Source organism: Falco punctatus (assembly GCF_963210335.1).
Source record: "Falco punctatus genome assembly, chromosome: 4".
Taxonomy (NCBI): Eukaryota; Metazoa; Chordata; class Aves; order Falconiformes; family Falconidae; genus Falco; species Falco punctatus.
In genome coordinates, this window is record NC_137583.1 from 94,752,817 (window position 1) to 94,780,219 (window position 27,403).

Genomic DNA, 27,403 nt, shown 5'->3' on the forward strand with positions numbered 1-27,403 from the left:
AAGGAGAGTGCTGACTCCTAACTGTGATCTGTATCATATGTCCTGATCTTTTTGCCTCTTGGCTTCCTGAGCCCCATAACACCAATTGCCTTTGCTGCTAACTCTCGGCTGACAACAGTCCTTACACTGCCAGCAGTGACAGGAGCACGGCTTCTTAAATTTCCTACACTAAGTTTTAAAATAGAAGAATTGACTGCTGGGACTGCAGCACAGACATCGCTCTAGCTGTCTACCCCTGACTACCTGGTCTGAAACAGACATAGGTCTTTGGATTTCAGTAAGGGTTATTTAATTTTTGAACCTGTGTGATTAAGAACAGAGTCTGAATCATAAAACTTGCAATCCTTAGGGATTATCTTGGATGATCAGAGATCAGGCTTCTCATGGGAACTGCCCTTAATCTCCTTGAATTTAGTTACCGGGTCCAACTTGCTGTATTGCCAGGCCACAGGAGACAAGTCTGCGTTAAATCCCCACGGAACCTGCAGATACTAGTAGCGCTGGTGCACTCAGCAAACCAATGGCTCATGGCTCACAGAGCCTTTTTGTGTTTTAGGCATGTCTCTCAGCCACAACTTATTAAGAGTGATGTCCCTCGTTACAGAAACAAATTTACCTCTGCCCACACAAACCTAGCATTATCTTCGTACAGAGTGTTATAAATTACTGACAGAACATGCCAAGTCATGCAACTGAGGTGGTGAAAATAAAACCTATCACTGAAAAAACTGCTTGTATTGCTCTACTATGATGTTCCTGAATTTCATGAAGGTCAACAACAACCCGATAGGCCTGTCCCCTGTATAACCGTCCTTTGAGAAATTCCAAGGGACTGCATTTTTTTGTTCACCTCAAAGAGAGGAGAGAAAAACCCTGCCTGAAAGAGGAATATCGCAGGGAGCCATGGGTTTGGTCATTCCTAGTCAGGCCAAGAACGAGAAAGGGCTACACTTAGGGCACCAAGCTTCCCTTTATGGGGGAAAATGGGAGTTTAGCAGCCCTGGCTCCAGTTCAGTTTCTCTGCTGGCTGCTCTGGAGACTAAAGGCTTCAGAACTGCAGCTTCCAGGTGCCAGCATCTCTGTCACCTTATGCACAGCAAACTGTCAAGGAAAATGGAAGCGTAAGGAGCTGGAGTTGCCAACTGGCAGGCCCTCCACACTGATGGTGGTCTCCATGGTCGAGCTGGCTGACTTGTCAGGCACCCCCACCCGGTTTTGTTACTTTCCCATCAATGCCAGGTGATTCTAAGGAACTGGCAATTCCTAAAGGAAAACTGGTCACTGTCTATCAGCCATCTGTAGTCTTCTCCTCCCTTGTCTGTCCTCAACCTTTCTCAAAGGCATTTTCCACTCCTGCCTTTTCCACCAGTTTATCTTTCCTTTCTGGTTTTTTTCCCCCCTCTCCCATTCCTCCAAACTTGCTCCTTCCTTTCTTTTGCTTTCCTCCTCCCCCACCTGAACCTGCTAAACTCACTCCCTTGACACTTCTAATGCTTTCCACCCTTGCATATGTTGGACCTCTACCCTTCCCTAGATGCTTGTCAAAATGGTAACAGTATTGGGAACCATGTCATACCTCTCTTTTGTGCTTCACTGAAAAAAGAGAAAAAAAGATTCTGCCCCTGCTGGCTGGACACTTCCCACTCCTTGGTTACAACTCTGCAGGGAAAGCTTGTAGGAGGTGTGTAGGAGGTGTGTGGGGAAGCTTGATCTCCCACACCCAGAGCTTCTCTCTCGTCCAGCCTCCACTGGCCCCTCGCATGGACCAGAGACAAGCAAATTGTGATGAACAGGCATTTTAGGTGCCTACAGCCGAGTGATCTCACGCAGTTACAATGACCTTACTACTCTCTGCCTACTCTGTCACCAACAGCCTCAAAACACCTGTGTCTTTGCTGAAGGCTGAGACCACAGCCATGTTAAGTTTGCTTGCCAGAGCCAGAAGATTCCCCCCCTCTCCCGATAACTATCTCAGTCTGCAGCAACAGAGAATTTGTTCAACCAACAGGAAGTCAAAAGGAGAAGAGAAGCTGCATTCAGTAGGGAAGTGAGCAGAACCATTTCTGCTGACTTAAAAGGCACCAAGCCTGAAGCCTGACACATAAGCAAATAATGGGAGATAGGAGAACACTTAGAAATACATGGCAATTTTTTTTTCCAAATTCTTCTTTCCTGCTTTGTTTTGAAGGCTGCAAAATCTAATATATTTCATTTCTTTGAAATTTATTAACATTACTCGAGAGTCAGAAATGAGGAATTTAAAATTAAACCTAATTTAAAACCACAAGCGAGATGAACAACAATGGATTCAAGTCTGGTCCTATCAAGTCATTCCAGCTTCATAGGCATGCAAATTCCAATTCAGTTTAACTCTTATTTATTTCTAAATGGTCCCGCTGGAAGAATAATGGCCATGTGCCGGCAAATGAAGAGACGCTGAAGCCTTTATTATGGACCTTCTGCCAATTCCAGCTATGTTCATAGCAGTGGCATTCTGCCATTCAATTTTCTTTTCTGCCAATGAATAAACATCAAGGTGGTCATTATATACATACAAAGAAACACAAGATGAAAAGGCCTCTTAAAAAAATATCACCAATTGTGAAATTTCAAGAAGTGAAGGAGTTCATACACCACACTCAGCCCAGTTGCATTCTGTGTCTGACTTTTTTTCTTTTTCCTTTTTAATTTTAATTTCATTGTCCACATTAATTTGATACTCTGTAAACAATGATATGTTATTCCTATGATGTCAGTTAAGTAATTGCAATATTGTGCATGACAGTTTGATTGGGTTGACAACTAATTTCACAAATTCTGTGATTCCCAGGGGAAGAAACAAGAAATCGAGGAAGGAAAAAAACCCCAATAATCAAAAACCCCACACCAGAAACAGTAAAAACTTCAAAATTAATATTGCCGGGGTCACAAAGGAAATGCTCCAGCCACAGATGCAGTCATGCTACCCTATCAGCTCCTGAAATTCACATTCTCAGCCACAAGTTTTATGCCAGTCCAAAGCAATTTTACCTGAGGAAATGGGACGATGCTGACAGCCGAGGACAAACTTATCTACAGCATCGCTATTTAGCATTAAATACTATCTAGACATTACTGCTCCATAAAGATGACACATTTCCATCACTGCCACCCACTGCTTTCCGTCTTCCTATCTTTCCTTTTTGTGCGGACATATGAGTGTTAAGACAAGGATGTACTAAAAATACTTTATATGCATCATATAAATGCCCCAGCCAAATGCTGTTGATGTTCAGCTGTAACACAAGGTAGGAGTTGTATGCAATCTATTGTGTGCATGTGTATGTTAGTGCCCTGATTCAGAAAATCAACAAGGAAAAATACTCCTGGGATTTTTTTTTTGCTTTGTTTGGCTTGACTTTTTCATTTCCAACCATGTAAAGCCTATGTGGAAAGGAGATGACTGTATCCTGACAGACTTAAAGCAACTCATGTATACGAGAGACAAATGCAAGCAATATGCATTTGCAAGAGGTGCTCTGTGTATTTGCACATAGTTAAGGAAAGAAAAGTTGCAGCTATGAAGATGCAACAGCTGTGTGATGTAGCTTTGCCAGTGCTTTTTCATTTTCTATGGTCCCCATCAGAAGTGTTTTTTCCAGTATTTATTTGAACGCTAATTTCTAAAGTGTTGAAGCAGGAACTCTTAACCTCACTATTTTGCCCATCAGAATCTCTGGTTGGGTCCAAAATTTCTCAGTTTCATGTAACTGAAAATTCTGATATGGTTCCCAGACCTCAGGGTGTGTGGTTCCAGGTCTGACTGAACATCACAAGAGTCTCACTCTTTCTTGTACGGTCAGACAACACAACCTGATAGAGGACTTATGAACATACCTCATACAACATGGTATGAAGACCATCACCGCTAAAGATGCCAGACTTAGCTAGTAACTTGATTTCTTCTTGCCGTGGTGGCAATTCTGACTAACAAAAATTCTGCAAGATTCTGCCACTGTACAGTTCGAGTCCTGCTATCAGTTTACAGTTCTTGATCTGAAACTCTGAAAGGTAGCATAAATCTAATTTAAGCTGCTCATTGTCTCCTACACATTTTTTCCCCAAATGCACTGCTGAATGCATCCTTATACACCTCATTAATTGCCCCGCATTTACCTTACATCCTTTTGTTGGCAGTTGTTTTTCTACCTGACTGGACCTGAAGCTGGACATTAACTGCAGTTTATAGCACATACCAGTGTTCGCTGAACATGGGCTCGTCAGAGAATACAGCTGGAACAAACTAGTTATTTATCAGAGACTATATAAGAATAGGAACCAACAGTCATTGCTAGCCTGCTCTGCAGCAGCAGACAAAACTGCTTTGCTTTAGAGGTAAAAGACATCACTACTAAAGGCCATCCTCATGTGCGCTGGGCATGTCACAATGCACATCTGCCATGAAGTCTGAGTAAAGGAGGGCAGCCTGTCCCAATAATTCAACTCAACTGGTCTGAGGTGAAAGCAAAGTGTGTGTGCATACACAGAAAGGTGGCAGGCTGGAATGAAAAATATCTGTATTACTTCAGGGAAGGTCGAATTGACAAGCTTTGTATTCTGCAGGATGTGTGTTCATAACAATTTGAGAACCATACCTTGTTTTGTTTAAGAGCTCCTTTCTCCTTCATGTGAGGGCAGTCTTTCCCAGTCACAACAGCTTTTATATCTGCCACTGGCACTGCATTCAAAAGAAACAAATGCAAAACCCAGAACATTAGTTATAACCAAGGTGTGCAAAAGCTACAGAGTCTAAAAAGTGGCCAGAGTGATGTGTTAAAATTACCACCTCCTTTGCCATTTCCAGCCTGTTGTAAGAAAGAAAACTGGAAGAGAACAACTAAAATGGGAATCTGAGTCTTGACAAAATTTCAGGCATCTGTATAAAAATATGAGTATGCTTTTTCTTGCCTATTGAGACTACTTTGGGTAAGCATGTTTCATACAGACGTGTGTACCTATGTCTGGACAGCTTTTATGCATACTTATGTATCTAGAAAATGTATACTGTTTTCTGCCTTACTAATGTAATAAGCCTGCCCTGTGCCGCTCTTTGCTAGGCATCCAGGTGAAGACTCTGCTGAAGAGAGGATGCTGGGCAAGTTGGACCATACCTCACTTGATGCTGTTAATACCTGTACGAATTTTTCAAATAGTTTTTATTTCACTCCCATCAGCATTACAGTTGCTTTCTGATTATTAACAGGAGTAAGGACTACTGAGGCTTACAATGACCCATTCTAATTGCTTTAAAATATGAAATGATCAGAAATCACTGGGGAAAAAAAAGGTAAGAAAATATATTGGAAACTGCTGCCACTCAGACTGACAGAGTGAGGTCACTAAAACATAAAGATAAATTTCTCTGAGTTTCAAGTAGAAGTCAATTTTTCCAACAGTAATTACACTATGGAGAATCTCTATGCTCCACAAGACGATATGGTCAGTGACAGTTTCTACAATCTATAAATGATCCGTTATCCCTGTGGCTGTGGAAAAGCATCATATATACAGAACAGCATAATAATATGAAAATCTGTTACTGCCCAGTTCTTTACAACCTCTAATAGAAATACTGGAGAGGAGAAATGCATTTCCTCTTCTACTGGGTACAGCAACACTGTGTATTTTATTACAGATTACCTCAGCGCTATGGTCAAATAGATACTATGGGATATAATAGACACTTTAAAACGGACTTTCTTGGCATGAAAAATGAAAGCAACAGAAGTTATTTGGCCCTTTGCTACTCAGCCTCTCCTGCCTTCAATCTCAGCACTTCGTGCTGTGGCCCTACTGACTTTTTGTGTCTCTGACACTACCCTACTTTTTGGTCAAGAAGAGATGTTGTTTTTGAGAGGCAAGAGCAAGTAGGACAAACTGGGAAGTAAAGGAGATATCTGACTGCAATGATGGTAAAAGGTCTTCTTACAAAGACAGAGTTCCTGCCACGCACTGAAGGTGCCCAGAAAAACAGTTTCTCTGTTTGCATACAGCAGGTTCTTCTCAAAATAGATCTCTCAACCAAGGCAGCTTTTCTCCAGGTTTCATACATTTGATCTGTGATCAGGAATACAGTTACCATGGGAGATCACAGACCGATGTGACACCCTGCTCTTTATTTATCTGGAACTTGGCTTATTCCTTGCTTTGGAAAAACAGAAACAAAGACTTCAGATGGTATCAGAAGCTGACTACAAGATGCTGGGGGGTGTGAGCACAGATGTGATATGCTGACAACAGATAAAGCCCTGAGAAAGGGGGCAGCTGCTTTCTGTCCCAGCTGGAGTCTGCACAGCTTGTTAACTCTGCCAGCCTGAAGAGAGGGGTGACATTCACAGAAGCGAAAAGGTTAAAAAGCCCCATGTTTATTTCTGGAGATAGATACTAGCTATTCAAGCTTGGCACAGAGTACACAAAATGCCCCGTGCTGCTTTTCTTGGTCCTTCTTACCCTTCTAAACCACCTATTTGCCTTCATCTGTTGACCTGCTCCCATATGCTGAAAATCTGGTCATCACATTCAGACCTTAATAGTTCAGAATTCTATGAAAGTCTATCCAAAGAGCACCAGAACATTTCTAGAACATGTTCTGTAAAATTCCCAAGCTAGTTTGGCCTGACATGTTTCAAACAATAGTGCCACCTGATAATCTTGTGTCTTGCAATATTCTCAATTAATTAATTAAACTCTAATGTGGATGGCACTGTGGTAACATCTCCTAACTTTCATAGCCTGGAAGCCTGAGACAGTGATGAAATAACCATGTCTTTCCCAAACTGCATCAGTATCTGTTCTGCCAGCAGGCATGCACAGGGAACATGTGGGTCTGGTCCAGCGGTTTATAAAGTAGGAGCCTTCTGTCCACATGGGATACTGACCTTCCTGACCTTAAGAGCCTAAGGAAAATGCAAATGCAAGATGAAGCAGTCAGGGTTGGGGGGTTGAGCATGGAAGCGTGCCCAAAGCAAACAAATCTGGGAACTGCTGGTCTCCTGACTGTGCCTGCAGTTCTAGAGTGACCTTCATTCTTCTTCTGTCATTCTGATGCTACTGTAACATTCAAGGGCTATTTCTCTAAGCTTTGTCCAGAAAAACAGCTTCCCCCAGTGCCAATGCAGCAATGTGAGCCCCTGTCCTACATTCTGCCAAGACTGCGGTAAGAGCATGAAACATCCTTGAGGCAATCTGTAAGGCAATGAAAACAAGGGAATGTGACTGCAAACTGCCAGGGCTTCAGCATCAGACAGGCTGCGTCTGGGAGCACTTTGAAATTTTAAAAGGTGCTGCCTGGGGACAGGTTGAGGGAGCAGAAAACAGAAACAATTCTTTGTCTTACTAATACATAAAAAAGTTTAAATCACTGATTTTCTCTTTTCTCAATTTTCAGGCTGGTAAAATTTCCAACTTCTGAAAAATTAGTCTTTCTGCTATTCCATGAAAGAAGTGGAGCTATGAACTGAAATACTTGTACAAGCATGTCTAATCTGATAATGCCAAGAATGGCATTTATTACTAATGGAGATTCAGAAAAGAACAAAAAGAAATTATTCCTTATTCAGTGCTTGATTTCTTGAAGTCACTTTCAGGTGACAGAACTACACTGGTCATTATTGTCATTATGATTAAAAAAACCCCAAACGTTCCCAGGATTGCAAGTTAAACCTCTACAACTCATGCTGAAGAACAAAGGAGAAATTATCACAAGAGTCTTATTTTTCTGAAGGGCTCCAAAAATACTTTTATCCATAAAATATCCTGATAAATCCCCCGGCAGGAGTTGTCACAGAGGCACGTCCTCTCCCAGCTGGGTACACAGTAACGGTGACATCCTCTCAATACTGTTCATAGCAATGTGTCATCTCTAAGTCCACTCCCTACAGCCTTCTCCTCCAGTCACTAGACTGCCACAGAAGAAACATCTGTCTCCACGGACAGGAGGTTCTTCTGAATGTGCCTAAGTATTTTTATTTGACATCTGCAATTAGATGAGCAACAAAAATAAACTGTGCTCCTCCCCATGAAAAGCATGACATTTCCAAGCTGAATGAAATTATCAACTCATTGGAAAGCTGAGCTCAGTCCTCACACACTTGCCAAAACCAGGAGAGCAGTGTTTGAATGCAGGAGGAAAAATGTCCTCTGCTCCCTATCTCCATAAACAGAGTTGTTAACATCCCATGTTAAGACAAATCTACTACAAGTTCTGAAAAGGAACTAGCATAGAAGAAGAAAAAGTAGCGCAATCTTTGTGCATGACTTACATTTATCTTGCAAGGAATCATGGGGGACTTCTCCCTGGGGACTTTCTTCCAAGTCTCCGTAGTGCAAGACCTTGTGATTAGGTGAAAGTCGACAATACCAGAATTTGTCTGTTAAAAATAAACGCATTAAACAAGGTCACTAACATGTCTTCATCAGCATTATCAATAGCACAGGAGAAAGCTTACTCGAACAAGGCACTATAGGGAAGGACTCTCTTTTTTTCTCTCAGGAGGAGGAATGTGTGGGGTGCATGGAAAGTAGGGCAGAGACTTTGCTCAGTAATTTTACTTGATTAAATGAAACTGGCATTAATCTACTATTTTTTTTTATTGACTTCATCACTGGCTCCAAAAATAAATACTAGCAAGAAACAATTGACTTAGTTTTACACAGTATTTTATACCCTCACGGGCAGAAGACTGGCAAAGTAACCACTGCTTTCAGTGGATAACTTTGATGTACCCATAAAAGCTTCATTTTTAGCACGCACTGTGTGAAAATTAAGCCCCGCCAGCTGTCTTGTGTGGGACACCCAAAACCTGATATATTTGAAATATCCCATACTTTAAAAAAATCATGAGTCATGCCTTTTTATAGACATGGGAGAACACCTCCATATTTATGGAGGGACTGGACATAACAAACAAGCAAAGATTTTAAAACCAGACATTGACTCCCTTGTCCTGCAGATAACTCAGTGCTTTGAATGGTCACACCCCATGCAGCCACACTCCACTTTGCGTTTTAGTCCTTCCTAGGAGATGTATACTTACATCTCCTGCCAACTGCACCTCTGCAGCATATAATGCCCCTTAATATTTGATAAAATCTGCTCCTGCGAAGAACATCACCTTTGCAGAGCCGGGCCACCATGGTACCTAGCATGCAAGGGCAGTGCTTGCCAATTCCCTTTCTGAAATGGCAAGAGCGAAGTTACCCGGCCTTGTCAAAGAACATTCTATTTAATAAATAGATTACATAATGTTAAGCTGTCAAGAATACAATCTTGTTACATTCAAGCTATAAATCTCCATAAGCTCAGAGCAGGGCTAGATGTTAAAATGCAGTTTGGGGTGGGGGCAGAGGGCTTCTGGGGCTCTGTGCTGCTCCTGTTGCTGGCAGTGCTGATGCTGGCTGTGACAAGCAGCACTAGAAGGGACAACCTAGGTGAAACGTTTGCATTGACACAGCCCCATGGTGCTGCAGTTGCTGGGAGCGAATGGAGCCACAGTTTGGATAAAATGTTGAAGGAGCTGTAGAACCACCAGAGCCAGCATATGTGAGCTCATTTGGGGTGTTAGCAAAGGAAGGACTTCTTGGCTCCGTTAGCAAAATACTGGCTGCACGGACCCAACTTCTTTCTGAAGGACACTCTCCAGTCCCTTGGCCAGCCATTAAAAATACAATGCAATAAAACACAGAGAAAGGCAACTCAACTTTGAATGGCAAAAGTGGGCTTCTGCATGCCATTTTAAATTTGTCACGGTGGGTAAAAGTATTTGGGGAAAAACCCCTACACACTTCAAACCACTTTCTGATTGTGCAGACCCTTCTAGAGCACGGTTTCAGCAGACCTCACAAAAGGCTGGCAAAGGCTCAAAACGGCAACGGGAGAGGTTCTGGTTACCTGCTCCCCAAGCATGCACAGTACAGAATGATTTACGGTAAAGCACCCGAGATTATGGTTTTGTGACGCATATGAGAAGAGCTGCTGAAATACAAGCATCCTTGGACTGTAAGCAGTACATACAGCGTTGCACGATATGGGGTAAAGAGTAAAACCCCACTTGCAAAGCTTTCACAGGGATTTGAAACTAGAGCAAGCAGGAGCTGGCATTCAGTAGACTCTCACCTGCAGAGCTCACACACAAAATCAACTCACTGCACAGTTCGTGTGGCTCAGAAGGATATGTGTGAAAGTTTTCTAGATCCGTACCTTTTACAGAAACTCTTATCAGAACCGTATCAAAACCCAATGCTTAAAAAATATACCCCATTGAACCTGACGGTAGACCATCATGCCCCTAGCCTACCTAAAGAAAAGCCTCTAGGAACTGTAGCAGGAGGCTTTCATGCCCGGCTTTAGCTACAACCTCATTGTTTATCAGGCTGTACAAAGGAATATACCTTTCCAATTCTAAGATTAATACAATATTTTTTTCCTGATAAAAGCCAACATGGCCTCACTACCTTCTCAGTGACCCAGCCAGGAAGATGGTGTAACTGAAAAACACAAAAATCCCATGAATTCCTTTCAGTTTAGCACAAATGGCACTGGCGTCATTAGCAAGGGTTTGAAAAAGTTTGGCTCTTTAACGTCCTACAGATGACAGTGTTCTGGGAACCTTGGCCCTGTTTCAACGCCCTGCTCCAATAATAGAGAGGAAAATCCCCTCAGTGAAAATGTCTTCATTTTTAGGAAGGGGTGATTTTATGGGAAGAAACCCTAGCTCTGAAGGCTTGTGGAGCCTTTTACAGTAATTCCCCATAACCCACGGTTAATTAAAAACTAATAGCCACAGACTGTAGCTTGAAGCATGTCTGGCGTGATTCTCCTGTGGGCTCACTAATAACTGCCATTGTGCCACAGCCTTGCCGTCAAGGGGAGAAACCCTTAAATGAAACCTACAAATGGAACTAATGAGGTTCCTTCAGCCGCAGCCGCTAAATGACTGCACCAGCCAGGCTGCGGAGGGCGATCAGCACATTAGTGATGGGAAGTAAGCCCTGCTTCTACAAGCACATCAGCCTTGCCATCTGGGGTGGGTTTTTTCAGCTGTACATATTGTTATGAATAGTTTATCAGACAATAACCCACTTCTATGAGATCTCAGTCTCTTGGAGGGGAACAGTTTTAAAGAAGATGCATGTTATTTTACTGTAGCGCAGGTACTGAACACAACTTCACTGGAAAAGTAGTATATAAATAATCCTGCAGTCAAAGTAAAAATTATATTGAATTGCTTCCACTGACAAAAAGGGTGCAGAAATCCTAATTACAGAACAGCACATGGGAAGTGGCCAACATTCTTTCAGGTCTAAATTGATAAACAAAAAACCCCAAACCCTAAACAAAACAAAAAGCAGCAGCAGCAGCTCTTTTCTACCATGACTAGAAAGCGGTGTTTCTAAAACAAAGAAAAACTACTACCCAACCCTCCAGAGCTCTTAAACCCAAGGCTGCAGAGTTGAAGTGCCACAAGAGGCTTTGAAGACAGGACCAGCATTTCTCAACAGACCCTGTACTCCACAGCTGGCAGATCCGTGTGTATGCGCACAGCTGGAGTGGGGCAACCGTCTGTTCAGGAAGAAGTGGAGTTTGTTTTGGTTTTAGGCCAGTCTTACGAATGTGCCCTATAGCCTAAGCCCCTTCTATGAGCTACAACTCTTATTCTGTACCCAGTGTTATTCCACCTGCCTCGGTAAAACTCCCCAGAGCAAGCAACTGTAGGGAGGGCAGTCGCTAACCAGTCTTTAGAGATGATGGGGGCCTGTGAGTTCATTGCAATTTTCGGACACTACATCATTTGCTCTTTCCTGTGAGTCTTTATGTCTTTTAGCTCACTGACCACCGATGCAATCAAAGTGCTAGAGATTCTTCTTTGGGAAACAGAATTAATCATTCCATTTTTTTTAACTTGAAAAGGTTACAAAGAAATTGTTCTGATTTTCAGGTAACTGCTAGAGCAGCCAGTGGGTTAAATATACTGCAGCACATTGTTAAAGATTACAGATGAGGGTAAAAAAAAATATAAATTGGCTACAATTTGGCTAGAAGAGTAATACTAAAAACTGACTGAATAGTAGAGCACAGAACATTTTGCTGATGGGCTACAGAGTGCTTGGCCATTCACATCGCGCATTAATGGCCACTGACTCATATGCCCTTCACAATGCTATCCCAGGTAAAGAAGTGCTGTGGTTAGTACAGAAGTACTCTATAGTTAGAATCTGGGGAGAGAACAGCTCAGATATACATGGACAAAAGTCTGAGAGTACACATTTTAGCCCAATATATGTTCTCGATTACTAAATAAGCTTTTTGTTCAAAGAAAATCTTCCTCAGCTTTAGCAGCAAGAACACACTTACGAATGTACCAGTGAAAACATACGTTTGTGTAGATTTTAGATATATGTACATGGTCCCACTCTTTTTCTTTCATTGTGATGCCTTTCTCTAATACAACTGTAGTGACACATTTTCACTCTAACTGTTTTTAACTGTTTAGCTGAAAGCCAGCGAGCCCTGCAAGTGACTGGCGAATAAGCGACCTGTGGCAACGCTGGAGGCATATTTGGTTAATCAGTTCTTCTCAGCAAGTCACGCACTCACAGAATATTATTTTTTACGGGACTACAGAGGGTGGGATGGAGTAGCAGTAGCAAAGAGGCTTGGCAGAAAAAAGACAAAGTGTGTGTTCTTGTTCAGAACCGTGAATTACTTATCTTAGTAGCAAGAGATAGAAAACCTGTCTTCACTTGATTTTTTGTTTTAATTTAAGCCTTCTCTTTCCAGGTTACTTCCATGCTGCCTTGTGTTTTTAATTTAATGGTGTGTATCACCAGGCTTTCCTTCCCTTCCAAAAATTGCTGTGCAATTTCTTTGGCTGAAAAACCACTTCAAAAACATGCAATTTCTCTATAATCTTTATAAAGCTAAAAGGGGAATTTATTTCTAAGAGTGTACCCAGCAACATAACTACAAATGTACTGGATGACAGCATCAGAAGTATCTATTATTCTCAATAAAATGCCTTTATCTCCTACTTAGCTCTACTGGAAATAATAACTCTGGGGCTGTAAAATGCTTTGCAGGCTTTCGCTTTAGTCTTCTCCCCTTTCTTTTAGGAATTAGGGGTGGAGAAAGCTGAAGAGGTCTATCTTTCAGCTGATGTCCACAATCAAGGAACAAAGTGGGGATTTGCAAAGCTTCATGATCTGCTGGCGAACAATGACCAGAAGGGCAGGCTAGATTTTACTGCTTCATTTCCAACCGATTAAGAATACTTAATAAAAACAGGAGTAGTTAGTACTGCAGTTCTCCTATGCAAACTTGCAAGGGAAAGGCCATGTATTCCTCGGAAGTGCTAAGGATCCTGCTGGGACAACAACGGTATTTCTGAATTTCATCTACAGAGAGATCCTGCCGATACGATAATCCTGTGCTGAAACACAAAAGGCAGAGATCTGAGCCCAGATACCTCACAGCTTAATCTGCAGCATCTCCCCAGTGAATCATCTGTTGGATTGGAGGCTTTCCAATGCCAAGTATATATGAAAGTGCTTCACCTCTCCTCAAAAGGCCGTAAGAGGCTGTAAACTCCCTGCTCATTTTTTTGTAAGTCAATTTTTTCAACTTACTGTGACTAACCATGTGTGTCCTACCACATGTTCAAACAACAGTCTTAACAGAAGTTTGCTCTGGAGTGTTTATCATGGGGTAATGCATACTAATTGTTTTTTAAATGGGCAATTTAATGCTTTCAGCTTCTCCTGTGTAGGGCAGGTACAGGTTCCTCTTGCACAATCCGAATATTTGTGATATTTGTTCCAGAATTGTCTCAGGGGAAAAAGATCATAGGAAAGGTAAAAGAAGCAGTATACATACTGAAGTATAACACCTACCTGATCTTTTACAAGTTGGTTGCCACATAACAAGCAGATCGTGATGCACCACAGCACCCCCCATTTCTCTTTCAGCTCCTAATCGACCTGGACAGACCACGACCCTTTGCAATGCTCCACGGCAAGTGAATTCAGTTGGAGCGGCAGGCAGGTGGCAGGGCTCCTGACCCCCCCCCCCCCCCCCCCCGTAGCACAGGGCACGTACACAGAGGTGGGGTGGGGGACAGCAGATGGGAAGGTGCGATAAGGCTAACAGAAGACACACTCGGGAATCTGGGACTTGTACTATATTTATCAGGACATTCAGAGGAATCATCTGAAAGGCTGACTATCCCGATGTTTAGTATCGCTAAGCTCAACCTCTGGCCTCTGTTCGCTTTACTTCATCTTCTAGTTCTTGACATCAGGACAGCCCTGGTTTTACAGCTTGCCCTGTTTGGGGTACCGGAGACCCTGAAGGACAAAGGCTGATTTCGAGAGAGCTGCTTCTGCTTTGTGCCAGCTGCCACTATTTGCTAGTTAGACTGTGCCAGGCACTGTACATACCTAAAAAAGGACCCCAGCTGAATGGCTTATATATCAATTATGCTTGTGTTTACAACCCATACTTTGGTTCCTCATTAGATCACACTGTTAGATTGTACTTAATTTAGTCCTGGTGGCCTTACGGATCATTATCTTGGGTAATGGTTGTGTCTTCTCCTTCCTTCCCAGGGGAAAAATCTACAGTTCTGTTTAAGGGAATAGAGTCTAACATAAGCCACACACAACTCTTAAGGGCATGTGGAAACATGCCATTCTATATGGGCTTGTATCTGACAAAACCCAATGTATTTCAGAGAAGATCAAGTCCTTTGAGGCATGGCCACATGTTTTATTTGTTTCCAAAGAACTGTGAACTTTTTTGGCCCTGTATAAATGTGACATCAAAGCAATTAATCTGGTGGCCTATGCAATTCACTCCATGGCATGATACATAGCAACCTGCTCAACTCTGGACCAGAAGATTATGCTGATTTTTTTTTTTCTAAACATATATATATATTTAACTTCAACTCCACACATATAAGTTGAACCAACTTATGCCCCCTAAGGCTTTTGATCTTGTAAATCATGAACTAACAACAGCTGAAGATAAAATAAACAGTCTACCTTCCTCTTGGAGATCTGCTAAAAGAAGAACATTTGCCACAAACCCTGCTCCTTCCCTAGAATTTCAGTCATTTAGGATTAAGGCTCTGAGAGGAATAAAATAAACAACCCTCACTACTGATAGCCAAACCAAACTATGACTACTTTAGCTACTTTCACTCCACGAATACGCTGCTGAAGGGAAAAAAAACATATCGTGTGCCTCACTATAAAATCTTTATAGAAAGTCACACTGGAATATTAATGCTCTTTCCCTAAACACTGTGCAGTGGGCTTCATAGGTGTTCGTAGGCTTGACAGAGTTAAGCTTGACAGCTATAAAGCTGCAGTACATTTTTTTCTGCAACTCAACCCTTTCATAAAGGCTTTGACATTTTCCAAAATAACCTCCCTACATTAAGGAAAATCGCTTCCTTGTTTCTAAGGAAGGAGGCATTGCAGGGATACTTCTCTCTGTGATGAAAGCAGTTTTCCTCAATTGATGGGAAAGTCTCAAATACCTATCTGTGACAGTTCTTACTCTTAGCTTTTGTAACTTTCTGATTTGTATTGTACCTACAGCAGAAAGCAAATGGAAATCCCTTTAAAACCCTCACAAAATGAGGGTTTTAAAGGGAGACTTTTAGAAACAACTTCTAATTAATCTGCTGAATTTACACTATGTCCCTGTTATTTCGTCCAGATAAAGAAGCCTGCCTCTCTCAGGGGAGAAGAGCCATAGAGAGTTTGACTGTACAAAATGAGCTGCAAATCTAGCACTGAGCAATGACTCATAGGATTTGGAAAATAATCTTCTCATGTCAATCAAGTATTCATCTGAAGGTACACAAATTACAAATTGATCTAAGTGCTTTTTAAAAGTATATTTAAACACCATAATATATTTAATGTATATGGTAATATAAGACAAAACCCAAGGACAGGCAGTACTAGAGGGAGGGGTGCAGGATGAGTTCATCACATATATAAAGCTGCTCCAAGTCTGACAGATTCAAATTCTGGCTACACCAAGTTTCATGGGCTATTCCTGCAGAGGCAGAGATTCTGTTCTGAGATAAACAAGAAGCCTGGACATCCAGGCAGAAATCGAAATACTCAGTTCAGAGTGCAAGACTGCTGCTTGAGACTTTTGTCAAATGCTGGGCTTGTTCCAGATGATCTGTGTGATGAAGCCAAAACCAGTTCCAGGAAAACACAGGAAAGCCTGCAAGTGTAACTAGGAAATCTGCTTTCAGATGCCCCCCTAGTAAAAACAGTCAAGCACTACAACCAAGGACCTTGCCAGTAAAACTAGTATTGCTCATCTCAACTTTCAGACAAAAGTGACAACAAAAAGCCAGACTAGGCAGCCTGAGCTGTACCTTGTCGACGCCGACTGTTGAGTTTCCTAAAGCAGGTGCCCTCCACAAGTCGATTGAGACGTTGCTGCTTGATCAGTTCTAAGATCTCAGGCTGAATCTTCTCTTTTAGTTCCCTTGGGAAGACAGAAAGTAGGCACTTGTCAAATTTAGTCAAAGACCATCCTCCTTCCTCTGAGACAGAGTCTCACAAGATGTTTCCGCAGGGAGTTTGAAGGGGACAACAGGCACAGGCAGGCCCAGGTCAGAATCAAGTGTGCTCCAGAAAAAAACCTTTTTCTTATAACAAAGAATGAGAGCCAGGATATCTCTGTTGTAGACATCTCCCTGCTATGACATAAGTGTATGACTCAGGCAAGTCGCTCACTTGTTTCTGACTTCACTCATCTAAAAATAACGCTTACTATAATGAATCAACAATTTTTTTCTGTGGCTAATAATGGTCTTTCACCATAGGAGCACTGTGAAGCTTATTTGAGGGTCTGTCACCTTTTGTTGCATGGTCCTCTGCTGGTGTAGTTTACTAGCACAATTATTTAGGACAAAAGGAGGAAGGCTAAACCACATTTTAAAACAACGATAAAAAACAGTGAGCAATGCCAATGAACTAAAATCATGACCGGTGCTATATGTTTGTTCTTAATTCCACACCATTCAATTAATTCATTATTATCAAAATTTTGTGGAAAACTAAGTCATGGCTAGGGATTGCTCAAGGACCAAACTTTACCCTTGCACAGGAGTGCAGGAACCCACAGTGTGTTTAGAAATAATATTCTATAACCTTCAGAAAATGCATTTTCTACATCCTACTTTATCAAGAGTTCAACGTGTCAAGAACTAGGCAGAAAATGTATGCACGTAACATTTAAATTTTGATTTCATACACCATCACATGGATTCACATATGCCTGAATTCATCAGTTACATCCTCACCTAGATTCATTAAGACTACATAAAAGACAGGTTTAAACATCAACTCGACAGCAAGCCTAGCAAGATTAAAAAATAACTGAATTTTTAGAGGATTTATAAAATATGAAGCGTGTCAGAACCATAATTTTGCATTGCTGTGCAAATTAGGTAATATCAAAAATCATTATGTCTGGCAGTATGTTCCAGCAATCGTCATCAAAAGGAAGCAAAGCTGTGGTATCCCACAGAGACCACAAAAATTTTCTCTCTCCTTGAAAACTTAGGGAGCCCTATCTCTGTCGATTTCCACATTCATTTGGATTCTATACCTTTGATCTGCCAGACCTGCACTGGAACCACTGGAAGTCCTCTGCTAGGAACATCAGGCCTTGAAACAAAAATACCATCTTTCCCTCAGGTTTTAACAAAACGGTTGGAGTTCTTGATGCATAACCCATCGCATATATTTTCAGGCAGTGAAAATCTAGCTGGTCAAAAATCAAAGAAGCATTGTAACTATAGAAACAGGCCACCTTTTGGAAATGTATTATTAGTGCTTTAGGATAATTTTCAAGCACTGCTGTTTTCTCATTGGGAACCAACATTTGAATATGCCAAATGGTTAAATACTGTGATTAAAAGAATTTTGTGCTTGAATAAATGTTTTGCTTTTACTGAGCTGATGACCCTCCCCTTCCCAGGTAAATCCTGGGAGCAGGGGCTAAGGAGAGCAGTGTTAAAACACAGCGTGATTGCTTAGCCCAGGCCGCAGGCAAAATCTGCAGCTGAACTGACTTCAAACAGTCAAGACTAGTATAAACACCAGTTTGATATTTAGGTAATTTCATTCAGAAATTGGATGGTTATCATTCAATAGGTGTTAAAGGTTTGGGGCAAATTCTCTTCAGTATCTTTATCAACAATCTGTACGAGGGGATCGAGCGCACCCTCATCAGTTTGCAGATGACACCAGGCTGAGGGGGGATTGTTGATCTGCTGGAGGGCAGGAGGCTCTGCAGAGGGATCTGGACAGGCCGGACCAATGGGCTGAGGTTCAACAAGGTTGATGGCTGGCTGAACATGAGCCAGCAGTGTGCCCAGGTGGCCAAGAAGGCCAACAGCATCCTGGCTTGTATCAGAAACAGTGTGGCCAGCAGGACTAGGGCAGTGATCTTCCCCCTGCACTCAGCACGGGTGAGGCCGCACCTGGAATCCTGCGTTCAGTTTTGGGCCCCTCACTACACGAAGGACGTTGAGGTGCTGCAGCGTGTCCAGAGACGGGCAACGGGGGGGGTGGGGGGTGGGGGGTGGGGGGAAGGGGGGTGTTGTTTTGGTCTCTGCTCCCAGGTAACAAGGGACAGGACAAGAGGAAAAGGCCTCAGGTTGTGCCAGCAGAGGTTGAGACTGGATGTTAGGAAACATTTCCTCACAGAAAGGGTGGTCCAGCACTGGAACAGGCTGCCCAGGGAGGGGGTGGAATCACCATCCCTGGAGGCATTCACAGAATACATAGATGCCGTGCTTAGGGACATAGTTTAGTGGTGGACTTGGCAGTCCTGGGTTAACAGTTGGACCTGCTGATCTTACAGGTCTTTCCTAACCTAAATGATTCTATGAACATCATAGTTGTAAGACAGTACCGAAAAGACAAAAATGAAGGTGTCATGCAGCACATTAACGTCTGTTTGCTCATAGTATCCCCTCTTCTGTCCTTTAAAGCCCCATCCGCCCTTTACAATTCAGAGGAAGAGAAGGATTTTTAACCAGTCCTAAAATAAACAGGTAATCCTCTCTGGAGTACTTTGCTGTCTAAGGCAGACTTTCCATAGGAAGAAGCGCCATAGGAGAGAAGGGACACCTTCTGTCTCTTTAATGATGTGCTGGAGTCCCTCCACAAATTAGAGGTGGCAGTTAGGGACATGGTTTAGCGTTGGACTTGCCAGTGTTGAGTTTACGGTTGGACTTAATGATCTTAAGGGTCTTTTCCAACTTAAATGATTCTATGTGCATGTGCTTACTCTCACAACCATGAAGCTCAGAGGTAGTACTCCCTTCTGTTTTACAGTCCCCAGGCTAACACACAGATGTTCTGGAGACAACTCGTTACTTCATGGAGAAACAGTCTTCAGTGACTTTGGACTTTCGTGACACCCCATAAGTCTATCCATCCCTTGCCATTGGTCATCTGCACTTACTGTCCTCAGCAGCTCAAGTCAACACGTGGTTACTCTGACTGGTATGGTTCTCAGCTATTTTTTAGACACTGTGGCTCCAGATACATTTTTACAAGGTGATCCTGCCACTTAGTGCTCCTAACTGTCAAGGTTTCTGTTCCATCACTTCAAGGTGACAGAAATGGGGCAGAACAATCAAACCACGGCACATAGTTGAAAAAAAAGATGCACTACTTTGAATATATTTCCTTCAGAAAGCCTTATGAAGGCAAGGGAGTTCTGTTCGTCAGGGCCAGTGTTTAAAGACCAAAGGATTAGAAAAAAAAAAATATCTGTACAAGAAACAGGTCCTGCTGCCTAATTTTAAAATCAAACAGGAACAATGAGCTAAAGGAAGATCATAAATGCAAATATGTTTTGTAAGAATTGTATGTATTGTCCTTCAGAAAACACTGGCTTAACAGTTTGTGACTTGCAAAGAGAGAGAACAAACTCAGAAAGTCTAAGGAGACAGGGGCTTTAAAAATTGCTGTTAGTCTCCTACTGTGTTCCTGTCATGTAAGAACGGCAAAAGTTAGCGGCCTGCTGAGACAGGAGGAGGGAACCACGCAGTAATATATATGATCACTAATTTTCTGATCTCAGCACCACAGGCAATACTGACATCGGACACTTGTTTTTAAAATAACAGACTTGAATTGTCAGCAAATTTGAAAATCATTAGAAATTCTTTTTAGATTACTCAAATGACACTAGTTCTTCAGCACCAGTTATATCCATCCCCAGCTTTTGCCTTTCCAGCTTATAATTAAGACTTCTTCCTGCTAGCTTTTTTCCTTCCAGGATGGGGCATATTACAGACATTTAAAGCATTACAACACAACAGAAGAGTAATCCCAGAACTGCTTTCATGTGTTTTGTCCTTTTATCTTTCTGGCTTGTAGCTATGTCTTCCACGCATTTGCAACAGGCAGTAGTGACTCTTTCTAACATTGCAGAGAAATCTGTAAGATAAAAAGCATCCACATCCTTCCCTCTATTTTCCTGTATGTTGCTGATTTTCACGTACATGTTACTTAGCAATGGTTCCCTAGCTGGCATTAACTCTCCTTTCACCAGCAAGCCACCACTTAGATGTCAGATCTTTATCAAGTATTAATGCATCTCTTGCCATTTAACGTGTCAGAGATCTTTGCTCCTCTACAAGCCCACAGGATTCCTACATACCTCCTTCCCCAGCCATTCAAAATGCACCAGTGATACTTTATAATTTCTTTGTGGAATAGCAGTTTGGACGATCAATAACGGTCCCAGAATCTTGAATAGATTCTGTTCTGAAAGACTTTGTTTTCCCTAATCAAAAGTAGAAATTGAAAAAACTTCATCTCACATGATACAACACTGCTCGTATAAAAGAAACAAGTAATCCTTGCAAAACAAGGCTGCTGTAGCTATGAGGATCTAAGACAACACTTTCCAGATTACATTCAAATGCAGCTTAACAGAAACTTCTCTCATCCAGCAGCTTCAAAACTTAAAAGTTCAGTGCTTCATACAATGAACAGCAGAAGAAAGGCTTCAATCATGTTCAAGGTGGGAAAAAACCATCATCTGATTGCCATATTCTCACACAGAATTGAACAACGCCTGCTGACTTTACATTCACCGTTGTGCACAATCTCTTTTAGCATATCTGCAAGGCTTTAAAATATACAGTGCAGCCACAATTGCTCTCTTCGCTTGCAGTCTTTTTCCCTACAATGAGGCCATGATTCTGTACGTCTATCAATTGTGCCATCTATGCAATTTGAGAGAGTTCAGTACGGGGAATCAAATCAAAGGGGAAAATGAAAGAACCCGTTTCTTTTCACAGTCAAGAATAAGTGATCATGGATGCAATCAAAATGCAAATGCATAGAGTTAAATCTCTGCAAAAGCACTTGTGATGGCTTAAACACCTTATCGATTTACTTAGCCTTTATAGCCTTTAGGCTTAGCCTTTGTCCTGAATCTGAAATGAGTCTGTGGTAACACTTCAGTTGCTTTTAACTATTGTGTTGGCTGTTTCACTCACTCCATGACGGGGAAGGAGACTCCGCACTGTGGCAGCAACTAGCCAGAGTGACACTGGAAATAAAACAGCTTGCAGAGGGCACTGGCAAGTTTCATGAGGCTAGGTGATGGTGCAGAAGAATATAAATAGTTGACTTGCGTCATATTTAAACAGTTGACTCATAGGGAAAGCCCGGAAAATGAGAAGCTTTGGTGACAAGCTTAGCAGTACTGAGCAGCTCTGAACCACTAAACGTTGCAGGGGATTTGCAGGAGATCTCCAATAGTGTAATGATGCAAAACTGACTGGAACCATTTGTAGCTTTTTAATTGATGCATTACTATGAGTGACATCAGCTCTAATTGGGCATTAGATCCTATCTTCCTATACACTGAAAACATAAAAGAAGCATTCCCCCTTTGATCCACATTGGTATGATTAAAATAATGTATGATGCTTCTGCTGCTGCCCTGCTGCCCCTGGACGAATGGGTCCCCAGAGCTTGTACTTAAGACACCTGTATCCTTTAGAAATAAATCAAAAAAACCATTCCATTTCTGAATCCTGAAATGCTCTGGTCCAAACCCTTCTCTGTACCTTTACCTTGGAAAGGAGATTTCGAAAATCATCAGCCATTCCACTTGTAACATGGTCAGGATTTCATGACATTTCAGCTGATGCTTTTGGAGTCCTCACCATTTCTCTGTTGATCTCAAAAGGTTCCTGCTATTCTCAGCACATTATCTGTGCACCATGGGGTCTGTATCTGTCCTGTGCCACCAGTTCAGCCACAAGCCCAGACTTGGTCCAGAGCCAAGCACGGCCTCCATTTTTCATATAAAAGAACAAAGGGTATTCTGAGCTATGGCGGCAATATTAGCATTTGATACTTCGCAGTAAACAACAAGGAAAATAAGAATCCCACTGGCTAGCTGACAGAATGTTATAATTTACAAATAAGTAACTGTTTGTCATTAACACCAAAGATAATGCCATAAACAAAGACAGTCATACACAACACCACTCTTTTGTGGAGCCAGTGTGTATCGGTTCATATTCTGGGCTTCTCCCCGTCTCTCTTGGAAAACTGACATTTGGAATTTTTAAAGACCCTTGGACAGAAGACAAAGTTGCAGTGGTTTTTGGTCGTGGTTTTTTTTTTTTGTGTGTTTTTTTTTTTTTTTTTTTTTTTTTTTTTCAAGCCAGCGCTACCAACACCAAACCCAGCCTCACAGTCATGCAACACTAGGAAATGTTAAAGCGTTGTTTCATACAAATAAGCCACATCAAACTCTGTAGGGATTTGTTGAATCTGGTTTGACTGAACTCAAATAAAAAGTTAGGATTCCCAGCAGAAGAAAACACACTCCACTTCAAGCAGATGCCACATTACTGCTTTGAGCATGGCTCCCTGGACAGCTTTCCTCCTTGGGTTCCCCCAGAAAAACTCACAAATGTCATTTGCATGCAAAAACGAGTGGAAAGAGAAGACAGTACTTACAGAATCGGACGAGACTGGAAATCTTCCTGGTTCATTCTTTCGGACTGGCGTATTTTCAGTATTTCTGTGTAACTGAGATTCTGAAGTTTGCTCTTGAACTGATCCAGAGAGCTAGGCTTGGTAGTGAGCGCTCTCATTATCTGTTCTTTCACTACCTGCATTACCTGTGGTTGACAAGGAAAGGAAAAGAAAACCTGTGTTAACACTTTTCGCGTTTTTGTTTCAAATCTTATTCTGGGTCGCAGTAAGGTTTCTAAGTATAGACGATGATTAGTACTATGTGGTCTCAAGACAATTTTTCAGTAGCATAACCAGAAAATAAGACAAATTCTGACAGGGCATCACATCTTACAGCAAGATCTCACCTGCTCTGTAACAAGAAATTTTGGGTTTTTTGGGGGGTGGTGGCAAGCATGTCATTTATAACTTGGCTGTCTCACTAGACAGCTAAATTACAATTGCTGGTTACAGGATTTTAAGTCCTGCTCTGTCCATGGTTTGTGTGCCCATGGCAGCAGCAGTGTGGCTCTTCTGCATTCTGAGTTGAGATGATGCTCCTGTAATGCCGGGGGGACAGGCACACATATACCACCAGACTTAACAGCAGAAAAAAAGGCTCTGAAGTCCTCAGGAGCCAACTGACAGAGCAGATGCGCATCCTGACTTCTGCCAGCTCAACCCAGGTGAAGTGCACAAGCCCCAGGGGCCAGTTTCAATGCCCACAAGAAAGACTGTGGAGAGTTTTTAAGGTCTTACAGCCTTCCTGCTGGGTCTTAGAGCTGCTCTCCTGATCAGCACAAAGCTGCTAACATGGCTGCTACAGTGGCCCATTCCTTCCCTTTATTCCTTATGCCCAGAGGTGATGGGCACACACAGGAGGCTCCCTCTGAACATCAGGAAACACTGTCACTGTGAGGTGACCAAGCACTGGCACAGGTTGCCCAGGGAGGTTGTGGAGTCTCCACTCTTGGAGATACTCAAAAGTCTGAGCACGGTCCTGGGCAGCTGGCTCTTGGTGGCACTGCTTGAGCAGGGAGGCTGGACGAGATGACCTCCAGAGGTCCCTTCCATCCTCAACCGCTTTGTGATTCTGTGAGAGCCTTAGGCTGTAGGCACATTGCGGCCATACACAGTGAAGGAAAGGAACTTGTTAAAAGAGACCATTAGTCAGGGCGGGGGAGAGAGAGAGATAGATAATTTTGCCAAGGATATTACAGGATTGCTTTTGAAGCAATGCCATATACAATGCAAACCAAAAAATGAGAACGAAGGATGGCTGGGCAACAGCCATCTATCTGCATGTTAATTATCTTATCAGGGAAAACTGCTGAGACACAGTTAACTAAGGGGAATTGCTTGGCTCTAGTTCAAATAAATACATATCATAGATTACTGCTTCTCCACAATCCTAGACTCTTTTCCTTGGTGCTGGTGCAAATCACACACTTTGAAATATTTATCTGATGCTGTGCTTAAGTTAGCTGAAAAAACAATTTATCAGACTTAGAAAAGCCCATCCCACCCAAATCCAACAGCTAAAAAACAGTAGGAAACGGTAACACAACCCTGGTATCCAAGAAGATGTTACAGAAATTAACAACTATAGAAATAGAGGGCAAAAGCTTTTTCTGCATTGTTAATTTTCCTTTATTCTTTCATCTTTACCATGTATCTTAAAACAGAAGCTCAGCCCCACAGAGGTTCCCCAATCATTCTGAAAATTTCTCTTTTCACATTAATATTTCATTGCTTCCCATGTGTTGCTTCAGTCTTCTAACTCATTGCCTACACTATGTTTTCTATTTTTGCTTCCTGAGATATACCTTCTTTCTCAGATGTGATCTAAGCACTTATTTTAGCTGTGTCCAGCAGATGAAACTAAGCAATTAAAGAACTGAAGATAAGCTCCTTCCTTGCTACAGGGACCAGATTCATCCCAGAGATCTATTTCAAGAGGAGCAAGATGCTCCTTCCAGAAGCATTGGCTCAGGTGGGCAACAAATGCCTTTGCACTTACATTTGCACCCCCTGAATGAGGCAGTCTACCCGCACCCACTTGGCTGGGGGCTTGCTCTGCATGCATCCATGCATTTAAGATCCTACTCTGGGTAAATCATGCAAACTTGGCCCAGCAAAGCTGAGCTCTGCTCTACCCACTCCTACAAATCTAACAGGTACTTTGCTATGTATTTGAGGAAGCCTTCTAAAACTTAGTTTGATGGTAAAAAGCAAAACTGAATTCTGTACTCTGCACCTGCATACTCTTTATTTCATATTCAAAATAATTTCATATTATTTTGTTCTAGATGGTGGCCATGTGCAGCTAAATTCCTCTGAAGAGTTACTCAGCTGGTCTGCCAGTGGGAATCAGCTACTTCCCCGTCTGAAGGATGAACTCCTGACTGCCATTCGACTCCTTAGAGGGATTAACGCCTCCTTGACTGCATTCAGAGTGTGCTCACTAGACCACACCAGTCCAAGTCAGAAACATGCTGTCACACCTTGGAAACGACAAACTGGAAGGCCAAACAACCTTAAGACCTGAACGTTAATGGATTGTGCCCAGCAAGGCGAGTGGCATACTCCTACTGATTTCACTGGGCCTTGGTTTAATACCTAAAAGGAGAAGTGTAATGAAAGAAATGTCCTCAAAGGAATAGTGGGGAAAAACGAAGCAGAAAATGCCAGCGACAAGTTGGATGTTTAAAAATACCTTCTGTCTTCCTCCTTCTGCCTTCTTGACAACGACTACTTATTGCTGCTAATTAATTTTAATTTATATATTATACATGTATATATTATTATTTAGGACTAATTATTATTAACTACCAGGAATAGAGAAGAAAGGAGAGACTGGAAACTAACTTTGCCTATTGAAAACATATTCAGCTATTGGTACCTCTTAACACTACTGGCCCAGGCTCCCAGCTAACTGGGCTTAACTTTTCACCCCCACAGAGAACGTGACGTTCAGCTACTGGCTTTACTTCTGCTTTCTTAGGTCTGCCGAGAAGTTGTGTCAGGCTACTTTGTCCCACGTGGTTTTACAGTCAGCCTGCAGTTGTCATTTCTGCTGTATCATGCAAGAGAAGCATGCAAAACCAGGTAGCTTACCTGAATTCAAACATGTAAGCCCTACTGCCACTCGCAACCAAATTCCCTTGCCATTAGAAAGCAACAAACTACTGCCATTTCAAACAGACAGGTGTGATATAAATGCTAAACTAACCATACTATACTGCTATATTAACTATCACTACCATATCACCTTGATTTTTCAGCACTAAATCAGATTTGCAAGCAAATATAGTCCTGCAATCACTTACGCATGTGTGCAGTTCCAGTTTCATGCATTCATTCAAGTATCTGTACAGATCTGGGTTTTTGTTGCTTACATATAGATATAGCTTCTTAAATTCAGGCACTCACACTGGGGAAACTGCCTCTACGAGTTTTCCCCATAAAATAAATGGAAAAATAAATAAATACTGTATTTTCAGGAGTTGCATGTATGTGGATCTTCTTTTCAGTCTGATGTCTCGACCATCCCCACGAAGCAGCACTCATTCTTGGCTAAACAAGGCAAAGGAGGTTCAAGTTCCACAGACTTAGGGTGCCGTCATTTACGTTAGTCACAAAATCCCGTATCAACCCTTGCCTCCCTTCTCTGGAGCTCACTGTTGTGGTTAACAGGCAAACAATGCAAATTCCTCTTCTTTGCTCTGACCTGCAAAGTCATCCACAGGGCATCATCAAGGAGCTCCTTGCTTTAGAGGTTCCACTCGCTCCAGAGGCAGAAGGCAAGAAGCGTGTGCCCCAGGCCCAGCACGTGGCGGGGTGATCACTCGCCTTGTAACACTTATAGCCAACACTATTTAACTAGCTGGCCAAAATGTCAAAGCTGCTGATTGCGCCGAGTCTCCTGAGCATTGGGGGATCACTGCCAAGAACTTCTAATCTGTTCAATTTCCAAAGCTGAGTTGCCAGCCCCTGATTACTGCTGTCTGAGAGACAGCATCAACCCTTCCTCCCCATGTGTCTGACCTTACAATGAAATTAAAAGCGTTCTCTACTCAATGTGACCGTACATAAACATTGTAGATAGCTGTTTTAATTACATTATGCTTTGCTACTCTTACTGAGAAACGAGTGTTTCAGAGGGCATATTTGCTTTAAATCATGTCCGTTTTATCTGATGATCTCTTCTTGAATGGCGAAAGAATCTTGGGTTCTGCATTATGACCAAGACAGGTAAATACAGTGAAGACATGAAGAGAAAGACAGGAGGGAAAAAAAGAATACTTTTTTTTGTTTAATCACATAG

General features: G+C 42.1%; 1 protein-coding gene across 5 annotated transcripts in view; it reads right to left on the minus strand.

Moving 5' to 3' along the window:
• The window catches only part of ELMO1 (engulfment and cell motility 1), a 311,558-nt gene that overhangs the window by 6,829 nt on the left and 277,326 nt on the right, over positions 1–27,403 (minus strand). For all 5 annotated transcript variants that reach the window (XM_080383306.1, XM_080383308.1, XM_080383305.1 and 2 more), the window contains 4 exons: positions 23,080–23,243; positions 16,440–16,552; positions 8,301–8,408; positions 4,635–4,717 (listed from right to left, as the gene is read on the minus strand). In XM_080383306.1, coding sequence (XP_080239432.1) covers positions 4,635–4,717; positions 8,301–8,408; positions 16,440–16,552; positions 23,080–23,243 — 468 coding nt within the window. The remainder of the gene's footprint in view (positions 1–4,634; positions 4,718–8,300; positions 8,409–16,439; positions 16,553–23,079; positions 23,244–27,403) is intronic.